The sequence below is a fragment of the Gymnodraco acuticeps genome, unplaced genomic scaffold (assembly GCF_902827175.1).
Source record: "Gymnodraco acuticeps unplaced genomic scaffold, fGymAcu1.1, whole genome shotgun sequence".
NCBI lineage: Eukaryota > Metazoa > Chordata > Actinopteri > Perciformes > Bathydraconidae > Gymnodraco > Gymnodraco acuticeps.
In genome coordinates this window covers 1,849,524-1,864,187 of record NW_022990699.1, presented here as the reverse complement: position 1 = coordinate 1,864,187, position 14,664 = coordinate 1,849,524, and the positions used below count along the sequence as shown (strand labels likewise).

Sequence of the window (14,664 nt, the reverse complement as noted above, 5' to 3'; positions counted from 1 at the left end):
TTTTTCAGGTCTCAGGCTCGAAAATGACATTCCCAGAACAAATGACCATTATCTTCCCTTCTAAAAGGGTTAAATTAATAATCTTTTTTCTCAAAGCAAGGTTACACCTGTGAGTTGGATGTAGAAGTGTCAGAATCAATATAGATGTTTTTATTTTAAAGTAAATTCAGATTGAACACAGTAAACAAATTTAAATTATTGTGTCCATCCAAAAAAAAACATTACTTATAGTGAAAACCACCCTTGAATAATGGGATGGTAGACTAAAAGCTTTAGGAATCCAAACTACAACATATAATAAGTACCCTGTATCAAGATTGATGCAAAATAAGTGAAATTTGACCTTTTTAAGAGAGATTTAGCAAAAAAAACCCACTTCTGGGTCATTTGGGTGCATGGATTTGACTTATCTCTGGCCCTCCTTGCTCGATTTAGCTGATTGACATCTCTTTCTAACCGTCAGTGTCACGGTAGAGCGAAGGAAGCAGGACCCAAATGCAGATTAAACTGATAATACCTTTATTTCAAGGATAATGAAATACAGTGGCGAGCCGTGACTTTTATACCTAGGCCCTCTGACCCCCCCTTCCCTCGAAAAAAAAGAAGAGATATTACGTCTCAACGTAGACTTCAGCGGAATATCAAAACAGTGGTCCGGGGTGCAAAACGCATCAATGACAGCGACGCTCTACCACACAAAACAACATCCTTTATATAAACACCTATCATGACAGGGCACCCACAGCCAAGTAGCAATTACAAATGAATTAAGTCGGCACGACGGCCCACATTGAAAATGACTTAGGCCTACCTTTGATGATCAAATCACTGAAACACAAAGTCCATCCTCCTGTCCTTTTGGATGAAGCACTTGCGGGTCATTCAGCTGATCCAGAGCCATATAATAGAAGAGTTACGACAACGGAAGTCCAAAAACGGTTATCGTCACGTGGTTCATGTAGAAGAGGATCGTTCCCCGGAAGTTCATGGCGGGCAATGTGAATGCATTGATAACAGGAGATAGAACTACGATTTTTGGTAATTATTAGTGAATAAAGGTTTTGATTTGCAAAATGTATACAACAAATCGATATGTGTATGTATTTACATCAATATGTTTTAAAAAATAAAATAGAATTTGCTAATATTAAGTGATAATATTAGGATTAGTGTGAACAACTAGTTTACATGTTAGGCTAACAGTGCCTTGGTTAAAGAGCCTGTTGCTGTTTATTTATAGCTTTGAATTCTTTAAAACCAATATTATCTTCTTAAACTTGTATGGTAGTCAGGAGCATCACTTTCTAATGTTTGATATATTTAGAGGGAGGGGATCTAAAGTAATGCTTTAAAATTCAGATTAGATTAATGTCTACCATTTTTTTAAATTCATGGTAGTTTCAGTAATCCCATGGTAATTGAGGACACAAGTTATCTAAATGACTAATGTCATCTTTATGACTTTCAGAAAGGACAGGAGACCGACAGGTGACTATCAAAGGACTAGCAGCAGCAGCATGATGATGATGATGTTAAATGTGTTGTTTTAGGAACATCCATTGCAAATACATGGAATTCAATAAACATTGAATAGCATATCATGCAGTTTGTCTGTGCCTTTTCCTCCGTGTTGTGCTGCCTCCTAGTCGCCACCATGTTTGCTGTGCTGCCTGGGGATGCTCCAATCGCTCAGAGAAAGGAGTACAAATGTACAGTTTCCCCACTGACACAGAGCGGAGGAAGCAGGAGCAATTTCACGACCAACAGCAACAAAATATGTGATTTATATACAAACACTGCATTTGCACTTTTTCACAAAACGAAAACCACACCATTGGGAAAGCTTAATGTTTTGTTTAATACAAAAAACAGGGAAAGGCTTGAAAAACACAGAGTTGAGACTCAGGGTGCAGGGTGAGGGTCTCAGTGCAGGTATTCAGGCTCCATTGAATCCCCCTCTGGTTCTTGTGCTGAAAGAGGGATAAACAGACAGGAGAAAGGGTTATACACACCTATATAGCACACCTATTGGATGGGAAATTGCCTTGGGGAGATAAGGTGTGGTCTTTGTTCCCAACTGAAGTTATGGAACTTTATTATTTGTGAGTTTAACAAAGTATGACAAATGGCATCAGTAACATATGTGATATGAATTTCTATAAAGTTGTCTCACATTCTTGGTCATATTTTATATACAGTATGTAATGAGTATAACATGTCCAGTAAGTATAAAGTGTTTCCTAATACTGTGTATTCAACCACTATGGAATATGTATGTGGGCAGACAAGATTCAGACACAGTTGTTCTGTGTGTGAAGTAACCTCAAGTCACTCCGCAGGCACATTTTGATGCAGACCAGTTTGTCAAGACAAAAAAGGGCAAGGCTGAGAGCAGAGGCTATACCCACCATCTTCGTGCATCGCCCTGTGGTCAAAAAGAGAAGGGCCCCTGCACCACGATTCACCCCGGGACCTGTATCTACAAAGCCCATAGCTCATGATTACAGCGATAGTGTGAAAGGTGACACAGGTATCATAAGTATGAACTCTTAGTAACAAAAGTAATATTTCTTATTTTTAAGTGGTATAATATTTTAAATGTTCGAACATTTACAGTGCCATGTCTTCTACTTACATTAGTCTCAAAGATTGAGGGAAGAAGGGAAGGGATCACTGCCCTCCACCTGCCAGAGGAGCGCAAACAACAAAAACAAGCAAGGTGTCCTGTCATGTACCTGGAAGTTTGGGTTGGCAAAATGGAGTAAGAGAGGGACTTGAAAAACCTTGGTGGCTGTCTACTCATGTTGTTACAGTTGTCTTGGTTACAGCTCTCAAGTTTTTTTGTGTGCCATTTCCACATCTTTAGAAAATATGAAAAAATTGAAGTGAAATCAACCTCATCTCTGGAGAACAAACTTTGATTTCTCTGCCTTGTGAGTTTGCAGTCTTGCTCCTCCACCTGTAACATCACTGCCCCTCCACCTGCCATACAGTAGGTTACTAACAATATTACTTATATAATACAGTGATAGAATACATGTTTAGTATGCTTACTTATATAAAACAGTAGTATTAAACTTACCTTGTGTTTTCACACTCACTTAAGTCCCTCTCCCTTTACCATCAATCCAAAATCAGCTGAGCTGCAACATTATACAGGCAGGTAATAATCAACATAATCACAAGGACACACTATGGCTCTGCTAAAAACACTCACTCTTACACGCACCAAAGTTATATTTATCTAATATTTAACTCCCTCCACCCCCGCATACAATCCTGTTTAGAAGCCCCTCTTCTCTAATTCAACAACGTTGGACCAAATGACATTAAGAGAATGGAATTTACAATTAAAAGGTTGTTCAACGTCTGTTGCTAACTTGCTTCGGTATCCTAGCTTGATCTGTTATCTGTAAACGTTCCCTAAATCTACTGATTTAGGGATAATCCACTGACATCCTTTAATACACATGTTAATTTGAATCAGATGTACTGATAATATCCGCAATATAAATCTTTAAACTTCTTCTTACCTTTAAAAGTCCGTCACGAACGGTTATTATGCTGCAACTCTACCGCTCTGCTAGCCTTGGCGCTAACTGCCGGTGTTCCGGATTGACTGGTTCCCCGATCAACTGGTTGACAGATGTGGAGGCGTGGCCTCGACTGAAATACACATTTCGATCGCTTCTTCTGTCGTTTACATACATCTTTTGGTATATTTGGCTGGATAGGAACACTTTGATGCACATTCAGTACCCGTGTGTGAGGTTGTGCTTACGATGTCAATATCCGGACGCCAACAGCGAGGACTACAAAAAGAAAAACGAGTTGATCGGGGATGTCTGTTCAAAACATTGCGAGCTCCAATAAATCATTTAAACCAGCTATTGTTGCCAGACTTATTTCTGAATATCGTTCTTAATGTGATACCAAGTCCATCTGATACCTGTGTACACCTTCAGACAGCCTCCAAGTGAATCACACGTTCTTTACTCACAGTTTGAAAGCAGCGTGGAGAAGTCTTCAGCTGTGTTAAACTGTGATCCGCTCGAATAAATCCTTAAAACCAGCTATTGTTGCCCGATTTATCACTGAATATCGTTCCTAATGTGATACCAAGTCCATCTGAGACATGTGTACACCTTCAGACAGCCTCCCAGTGAAGCGTACGTTGTTTACTCAGAGTTTGAAAGCAGCGTGGAGAAGTCTTCTCTGTGTTAAACTGTGACCCTCTCAGGTAAACTGATTCGCCCATGGGAAAATGGGATCCGCCCAGATTAAACTGTGTTACGACTTCTGTGGCTATCTACCAGCAATGTCTACCTTGTTAAAAAGTTCCAGAAAAATGCAACCCGACCATCATTTATAATGTGAGCGAATGTACACTTTAAGCCATATAATATACATATTATAATATAGTATACTGACTGAGGTCTGTATCAAGCCTCATTAAGACCCACCGAGATCAGATATCCTAGTTTATCAGCCTGCGAGCCCACATTATGTTGTGACAAGTGTTAGTTTTACATATAAGTGTGTTAAGGTTAATCTAAAATATTATAGTGTGGTGGTTCGATACGTCGTGTTGATCCGTGGCGCACTCATAACGCGCAGGGCTGGAGTGACTTTTGCTGTTGGAACTCGGGTTTGAGTCCAGCATGAACTTTTTTGTTATTTTCATGTCGATGGACACTGAATATTATGTGGTTTGAATAGAGGATTCCTAATATTGTTTGCCGAGACCAACATTAATGACCCATCAGCATTTTAAAGTCTAATATCCCTGCACATGCAGCAATGACATTTCTGCTGCTATCTTTGCAAAACGAGTTAACAGTCACATGTTATCTGGATGAGTGCTGCAGAATGCCGTTTTTATAAGGCATGTAGATGTGTGTGTCTTTCATATTAAACATGATAGCTGGTAGATAGCCACAGAAGTCGTAACCCAGTTTAATCTGGGCGGATCCCATTTTCCCATGGGCGAATCACAGTTTACCTGAGAGGAACAGTTTAACACAGTTGAAGACTTCTCCACGCTGCTTTCAAACTCTGAGTAAACAACGTACGCTTCACTGGGAGGCTGTCTGAAGGTGTACACATGTCTCAGATGGACTTGGTATCACATTAGGAACGATATTCAGTGATAAATCGGGCAACAATAGCTGGTTTTAAGGATTTATTCGAGCGATCACAGTTTAACACAGCTGAAGACTTCTCCACGCTGCTTTCAAACTGTGAGTAAACAACGTGTGCTTCACTTGGAGGCTGTCTGAAGGTGTACACAGGTATCAGATGGACTTGGTATCACATTAAGAACGATATTCAGAAATAAGTCTGGCAACAATAGCTGGTTTAAATGATTTATTGGAGCTCGCAATGTTTTGAACAGACATCCCCGATCAACTCGTTTTTCTTTTTGTAGTCCTCGCTGTTCGCGTCCGGATATTGCCATCGTAAGCACAACCTCACACACTGGTACTGAATGTGCATCAAAGTGTTCCTATCCCGCCAAATATACCAAAAGATGTATGTAAACGACAGAAGAAGCGATCGAAATGTGTATTTCAGTCGAGGCCACGCCTCCACATCTGTCAACCAGTTGATCGGGGAACCAGTCAATCCGGAACACCGGGGAACGAATGAGAGGCTCCACGATCCGCCATTGCTGTAAAAAAGTGGTCCATTGGAGTGAACGGAGATGTCATAACTCTTCTATTAGACGGCTCTGAGCTGATCCTTTGCCACTCCAGTTTATCATTGTAACTACTCGGTTAATAATTTCGCAACGATGTCATCACTATCACTGAAGTGAGCCATCATGAACGAACTTGTGCTAATCATAAATCTATCGATCATAAATCTATCGTTTAGATTTATGATTCAAAAATAATAAAAGTAGGATAGACATGTGGATATTATCCGGCTGAACACAACGTGCATTTATCTAACAGGTTCGTTTTCCACAGACCTTATTTCGAGCTATTTTCCAAAATCCTATGGAGAAATCCCGTTGCTTTCTGTCGAGGGAATCCGAGCGAAGCTTACTTCCGGGTTTTAGGATGCGTCACTGCACCCATAGATATATATAAACACTAGATGGCTCATGGGAGATTTTCCAGCGTAGCTCACCGGCCTCCATCTTGCTACAGTCAACAGCTACTCTGGTACGCGCTATGGTAGCTGTTGTAAGGTGAGTGATCTGCACAAAAATACTCTTAAATCTTGACTGATTTACAAACGATTTTGTTTATTATAAACGTTATTAGTATGGCTATGATACAGGATGCTTGGACATGTTGAAATTGCAGCTTTTCTTTGTGTATGACGTGGTTGTATTTATTAGCTGGCTAATAACAAGAGGCTGTGAGTGAGACCTAGTATTACAAAGTTGACCCAGCAACTTTACACCAGTGGGAGAGGCAGAACTGCTCTTTCTTTTCAACATAATTTAAGTTACACATGATTTCTTCCAAGTGGTCGGGCTTGTTAAAAACATCTTACATTTTAGATACATTATGATACAGGAAATTGCTGGCTTTGTGTTTACAGAAGTACCTGACTGCCTGGCTTTTGTGCAGCCTACGGCTGCTCTAATCGCTGCAGTCTGCAAACAAGAACCCGTGGAATCACCTTTCACCTGTAAGATATGACAATATTATGACTATAATTAGAATAATCGTTAATTACTTAGTGGATGTATGTACATTACAAGTCCTGCTACACAGGATCAGTGGGGCTATGTGAGATAATAGTATTGCAAGATTGATGTTGACCCAGCCTCTTTAGAACATGTTGTTACCATTTCTTTACACAATTATGTAATGTTTCTTTTGGACACCTTTTTTATTACTCTTAGTGTGGTTGTCTTATTCTTAAAGTATACATACATACATTACATACATACATACATACATACATACATACATACATACAATTACCCCAAAAATATGATAATTTCGGTGTGTATTTTTGTCCTTACCCTTAATGTTAAAGGAAAGAAGGGCGGACAATGTTGACAATAATTTATATATCTGGCTACCTTTCTCATGTTTTTAAGGTTTCCCAAAACCGGAGAGAGGAGGAGGCAGTGGGAAGTTGCCCTAAGAAGGGACGGTTTTGTTTCCTCTGGCAGGACGCTGCTCTGCAGTGAGTACTTCAGGAGTGAGGACTTTGACAGGACGGGGCAGACTGTCCGGCTTAAAGATGGTGTTGTGCCAACAGTATTCAATTTCCCAGCTCATCTTCAAAGGGTATGTGTATCATTGGCCAACAAGAATTCAAGGTGTATAAGATTGATTGATAAATATGTGATTAAATGTCACACTTTAGTTTTTCTTTCTGCAAGTTTAGGAATAAATAATGTGTTGTGTATTAAAGCACATTTTAAACACTCAAAATGTCTTTAATTATGTTTATTTTTTAGCCGGAAGCAACAAGAAGCACAACCACTTCAAGAAGAGCGGAAGATGAACCTCAGCCTAATGTTGTGAGTATTCTGAATGTGGCCAAGACCAGAGAGATGGTCATTGATTTCAGGAGGGTGAGGACATCTCTTCTACCCCTGTGCATTCTGGATGTGGCTGTTGTGGAGGACTACAAATACCTGGGAGTGCACTTAGACAACGGACTGAACTGGAGGATCAACAATGATGCTGTGCACAAGAAGGGGATGAGCAGACTCTATTTTCTGAGGAAGCTGAGATACTTCCACGTGTGCAGCAAGATGCTGGAGATCTTCTACCGGTCTGTTGTGGCCAGTGCACTCTTCTTTGCTCCGGTCTGCTGGGGGGGCAGCATCAGAGCCGGTGACACCAGCAGGATCAATAAACTGATTAGGAAAGCTGGGTCTGTCATCGGCATCAAGCTGGACCCCTTTGAAGCTGTGGTAGTGTTAATTTCGTTGACTAAAACAATGACGAAATATGTTCGTCAACGACCTTTTTTTCCATGACGAAAACGAGACGATGACGAGACGGCACCGACGGCAGTAAACAATAACTGTAACGAAATCATCATGTAATATCGTTGACGAAAAGTGACTAGACGAAAATGTAGTTTACTAAATAAAAACTATGCCAAAATCTCTCTTTACTTTCGTTGACGAAAAATGAGGAGGCGAAATATTATCAAAGATAACGTTACATCTCTGATCGTCAGTTTTTCTCCCAGCAGTTCCATTTCCGGTGCTGCGCGCGTCGGCACATTTGAATTACACCGGGCAGCGGCACAATATGAACTGTCAGGAAGACTCGGGTCTAACTCATGGTCTCTAACTAACTAACCTTATTCAACATAAAATAAAATGGCAACAACAGGGCTTGGGAGCAGTGGTCGCACTCGCGTTAACCAAATACCCCCCGTCAGCGCGAGTGAGTGATAAATTGTGTACTCGACGGGTAATAATGGATTATGACGGAAATGTTACGATCCTGTCCGTCAAAATGAGCTGGACAGTCAACGGAGCTCCTTCTCCAACAGACTGCTGCAGCTCCGCAGTGCCATAACTCAACAAATCACCTCTGGCTGGAAGATCCAAGATCTCTGCTCCATAGTTTCTCTTGAATATAACCACGTTGTACATTTTACACATATATAATCTATTTAATATTTAACATTAATATTCCATATGCCTTATATTTATGTATATTATATATATATAATATCCTGACAAACTCAACATGTATATTTTCCTTTTTCTTTATTTGTCTTGCTTATTTCTAATTCATTGTAAAATGCCTTGTCCCTTATGCTGCTGTAACTAAAAATGTTTTCCCAAATTGGGATCAATAAAGTACCATCTAATCTTGTTTTATTTGCATGTGGAATGTCACTAACAAATGAGAGCATCATATGGCTTGTCATATTAAATCCTTTATCTCGGTGGTACCCAGGAAGGTCTATGATGGTGTTACTAGAAGAGCCCAATATAATTTGAGGCGGTACTCTGTGTAAAAGGTTTGAGAACCACTGGCCATCTCACTTGCTCTATGTCACTCATACACTTGAATAAACATGTGCAAACATTGAAACTACACCCAGGGATTGGAAACCTTTACAATCAAAATAGCCATTTTTGTCCAGAGCCTCAAAACATATTTTTGCCTTATAAGGGGAAAAGCCTATTAAGATCAATTTCTTAAAAGTACGCTGAGTTGTGTTTTCTGTTGGAGAATGTAAAAAAAATCAGGCTCATAGTATTGATAAGTGAACATTGAATTGTTAAAAAAGTAACTTATTAATTTCCATATTACTATTATTTATATATTCGTATAATTGTGATAAATGAGACAGAACTGGCCTGTCTGTGAGCTCATTTTATGTTGGTTTGGTTCTTCTGATAAAGGTGTGAATATCTAAATAATATACCACCATATGCTATTGTCATTAGTTGTGTCCCTATTCTTCAAGCTAAGGCATTGCTAAATTAACAACGCTTGGCTTACAGAGTGGTAACATGAGACCGATTTTTATATATAAAATATAAATATATTTTAATTTTATAATTTATTTTAAATATTAACAATATAATAAAAATAAATGGAAATATATACACCGGCAAATATTTAATATAAATACCTTGTGTGTGTGTATAGCTATTGCTTTATCTGCTTAATGTTATTTTCATAAGAAAGTCCACGACTATAAGTATACAGTATCATAACTACATCTTTGATGTTTATAAAAAACCAAACCGTTTGAAAATTGGTTGAAAATTGAGCAAGCTATGGTTATTTAAATAGTAAACCATAATGTTATGAATGAGAGCACTACCTGTAGCAAGATGGCGGCCATGTGGCAACGTCGGTCTCCATTGGCCAGCAGCGCGGGTGAGTAATCTAGTGTTTATATATATCTATGACTGCACCACTTGCATAGACCTCACAGCGGGCGGAACCTGTCATAAAGTCCGCGAAAATAAAGCCCGCCCATTTAGAGGGAAGATATGATTGGTCAATTGTACTGTCATTTGACATTACTCTCTCGTTGAGTTACGATAGCGGGCCCCTCTGTGAATGTAGAGAGGGACCAACCGGGACCAACAAGCTCTCCCGTCTTCACAGTAACTCACAGAGACGGCATTTAACCCTTCACATTCCAACAGAAACTGAACAGGCAGATTCGAAGGATTTATTTCTTTGGAAATATTATTTTAAATACAATTAAATCAAGTTATTTTGGTAAAATGAATGAAAAATGTAACAACAAAAAAATATAAAAAGTAATAAACATAGACATAAAGTGTCTGTCCATTTATTTTATAGATTAAAAAAACACATCTATGTATTTTCAAGCTAAAGGTGATGCACAATATAAACTGTATACTATTATTTTTTCAAAGACATGTTACATTTCAAAAGCATATATTGCTATGTTTAGGACAAACAATTAAAGACTGCTTTAATTTAACAAATTCTACAATATAAAAATGGCAGATTTGCTTTATTAAACAGACCAGACCTAGGCTGCATACCAACACAATTAGGAACATGCTCACATCTTACTATGTTGGTCTGAAGAGCTGAAGCATTCATACACAATGGATACAAACTGTGTTGTCTCATTTTATATCCTGTGAGAAAATGATATACATTTAGCATGAACAACTCTCCATACTATTCCTAGCCTGAGGAAGATATGAATAATCAACAGATTTGAATGGAATCTCTAACATTTTCATGTAGAATAAAGACAAAAGAGTGATTATACAAATTACATTTATTGAAATTTGAACCAGAAGATGAAGTCTCAAAGAATGTTTAAAATAAAAGGACATAAAACAAAAAGGTGGATAATAATAACATCTATTAAATGTAAAGACATTTGGTCAAATGAAATGACACTGAGCCAGTGATAAGTAACAGCAACGCCCAGCGTGGATGAAGATGGTGCAGGTCTTTCTTCATGCCCCCCCCTCCGTGCTGTCCCCTCAGAGGAAGTGGGAAAACGGGATAAGACCTCTGGACGCCACGCTGTCTCAATGATCCACACTGTTAATATGAGAGGAAAATAATGTTTTAGGAAATGAAAAATATGAAATTAACAAATAAAACACAGCTCAGGGGCAGTCATGGACGGTAGGTTTTCCTACAAAGTTAACTCAGCCTCCATTGATTTTCATATCGAATTAGCGTGTTAATAAAATAAGCTATCATGGCTTATACTTGCATATCTAAATTATCTTTCTTTCTTACAGTGCAGATGCTTTTCTGCTTGCTCCTGCCTCTGCTTACTTTTTATGCTGATTTTCCTATTCTTATTCTCTGAAAACTTCGAGCAGTGGCTCCTGGACATGAACTTATCACTGGGACAGTTCATCTTCGTAAATAGACGGAGGGTTTCAGCCATATTTCAACATTTTTACGACGACCTCAGTCTTACAGTAGCGTGGCCTAGCAACAGCTAAAGCCTGGTAGGCTACTGCATGCTATTTAGCTTAAGCTAGTTGGTAGCAAAATGCCTCCGTTCTCTACAGATGACTTCCACAAACGTATACAGAAGATAGCTGTGTTGGAAATGAAAATGCAACGGTTGGAAGTTAACGTGGAAGTGAATGGACTATGTCATGGGAATGACACCACTTTACCAGTGTTGCAAAAAAATGGAGAAGGGTATGCTAACTCACAGCTAGTTAGCAGCTACAAGGATTCCAAGGAACAGGAGGGCTGTGTACCGGGTAATAAATCTACAAGTGGTAGTCCTCCCTGGAACTCTCTGGGTGCAAAGCCTAAGAGTAAATCATTTCCATGGGATTTGGGAGGACGGATAACATGCAGAGCCCAGCGCTCTGAAATCTGTGATGCGACCGGCTGGCCTGCATTGTTATCACCCAGGAAGAGCGCCTCTTCAACCCCTATTCATACTGTAGAGGAAACTTCTGTGTAGCAATGCTGTGGGAGTCACCGACTCAGGAAGGAGACACGGTAGGAGCAGTAGCTTTGATGTCAAACACTGATGGTTTATTTGGAGTTACGGCCGGAGGATTCACATCACAAGTCCACAGCAGTCCCGGTGATACTGCACGGGTGGGTTGCCACGTAAATTCTGGAGAGCCTCTCTCTTGCCAGCCCATTTAACTGGTTCCACAGAGAGTCATCAACATGTTTTGATAAGATAGCTTTAGATAGTTTGGGCACACTAAGTTACCAGCTTCCGCCACTTATGGCCTTGGATATGTCATGCCCTGGAGTCCTCAGACAACAGACAAGGAAGTGTCCCAGTGTACCCACAATACAGACCATCTGTGACCCAGTATTGACCGGTCACAGAATGGGAACAATAACATTATTGGCTGAAGCAGCCTGTGTCCTTAAAGGAGGTAAACAGACGTCAAGGTTTGTCCTGTATGTCACATCTTGGCGTCTATGATAATTATTTCCCTAACAGTCCACTCTTTTTATCATTTATGATAACCTAAAAACATTAGTCTAATAATCATTTGGTCAATAATTAACTCAATAGGCGTCTCCAGATTCGAGTGTGGTCTCACCTTACATTAATTACATCACAAAGTAGAATAAGATTGAAACATTCAATCACAATGATTGATACAGCCAATCATAATAGGAAAAATCATCTCTCATCAGTGGTTTGATCATCTTTTGTCAAAAGCATAATAATGAACACACATAAAACACAGGTGCACAATAGCTAAATATTTGTTTTAAACTAATATATTTGATCATTTATCATTAGTTAATTTCATTCATCAAACTATAAAATCAAAACCAGCTTGCCGCTTTAAAGATTTACTTCAAGGCAATCACTAGTCAAAAGCATTTTAAAACTCAGGATCGTAAGAGATCCAGCTAAAAATTCACAGTTAGAGTATATAATTCACACTGGTGATTTGATCAATCTGTAATCTGCAAAAGTGCAGTGTCCTCAATTTTAGGATTACTTTTACGTTTACTTAAATACGCTTTAGTCAAGAGTAAGGCACTTAGTGAAATCAATACATTCATTTTAGTCAAGAACATTGTTCAAAATCTGAAAAGGAAAAGTTAGGCAAATATTCAAAGACTTTTGTAAAAACCTGGAAAGGAAGGATTAAACATTCTTAAAACTTGAATTATTACATTTGTAAATGCTACCACTGATCTGTACCAAATTAAGTCTATCAATTATTCCTATTAGCCATACTTACCTGAGCATCTACTTATGGTACTTGGAAAGGATTCAATTTCTTTAAATTATACTTCTCTAATTTGAGGATCAAATGTGCTACATAATTTTTATATGAAATATTATAAATATTAGTTTTGGGCCAAAACTGAAATCAATCCAGTACTTGAAACATCATTGTAGTTCTTTCTGTGCATGGATAATACATTAAAGAGTAGTGTTGTTAAGCCTGATTGCTGGACGATTAAGGATATTAACATTATCTGTGATAATAGTAGAAATATGTTATTATTCAATCTGAAAATATTAATTAATTAATTTTATTTAGTGCGAAAGTGTAATCTGATCCGGCAAAAATATATTAATCACCACTATTCAACACATGTCTGGTCATTGGAAATATAAAGACAGTCATTAATTATACATATGTAACCATCCAAGATATAAAATCAATTCAAAGTTCATCTTTGTACGAGAGCTGGAAAAACGTGTCCTTCAGTCTTTCTGACTCGTTCTCCTCCTCTCTTTATGACAAAAAGTGTCTGGTGTGTAAAGGCATCCTGATACTGTAGATTAGCACTGAGGTGCTGATTGGCTCAAACTCTTCTTCATCAGAGCGCCATATTTAAACCCCCCAATTGCTCTGCTTTTGTGTGGCTCATTAGTGAGCACTGTAGTTGATCCCCCCAGTGAAACGGAGGCTCATCCGCCTGCATTCCTTCTGCTATCTGCTTGAGAGCAGTGCCAGACAAAACTGCGTATTCCAAGTGGCGCATCCAGGTCTTCCCCCGTGATGGGAGAGGTTAGGAAGACATCTGCTCCTCCAAGAAACAAGGAACCTTGTATGAAGCCTCTGAAGTCCTCGCTCGTCCCGCAGGGTTGTCTGCCTGAGCCCACCGAGCAGAATGGTGAAGAAGCATCCCATCTCCTCAGATAGTTGAAGATTAGAATCCTCTCATCTCGAACGACCTCGTGCCTCCTTGCCCGTGGCTGGGGGTGCCCTCTGCAGCCGGAGAGTGTGACCCTCTCTCTCTGACCCTTGGCCTTCAGAGCTGTCCTAGTTATTGGGTTAACACTTGATAGGGATGTTTTCCTGAGTGCAGACAACTCAAAGTAATGGATTAGCACATTATCATTTAATTACAAAAATAGGATAGGCCCCTCAGAATTATTTGGGAGCCTTCCTGACCCATGCACATGCATAAATGTAAGGTTTGTGTTAGTCATTTAACATGCAAGAATCATATACTCATCAGTCCAAAGTAGAGAAATGTTATTGTAATTTAAAGGTGAGCTAGTCCCTGTCGATATAACCCTTTCTCAATTATTCTAAATGTTATATTAATTCACCATTTTGATAAAAGATTAGTTTATCAGAAATATTTTCCTCTTCCATAAAACAGGTTTGAGAAATAAATGTTCCAATATAAAATCAATTACTCAATATAATTGACTCTTCCCTCCCCTTTCTTACATATGTCTCATATGAAATAATAACTTAGGAGTCTATTTAAGCATGGTGTAGTTTATAATCTA

The 14,664-nt window shown here is 38.9% G+C and overlaps 1 protein-coding gene across 1 annotated transcript; it reads left to right on the top strand.

Moving 5' to 3' along the window:
- The first annotated feature begins 6,151 nt into the window (after nt 1-6,151).
- Nucleotides 6,152-8,909, top strand: LOC117555746. Its single transcript, XM_034230710.1, has 4 exons — nt 6,152-6,196; nt 7,064-7,256; nt 7,430-7,855; nt 8,898-8,909. Exons 1-4 carry the CDS (start codon nt 6,180-6,182, stop codon nt 8,907-8,909), a joined length of 648 nt encoding a protein of 215 aa, XP_034086601.1. The 5' UTR covers nt 6,152-6,179.
- Nucleotides 8,910-14,664: the final 5,755 nt, after the last annotated feature.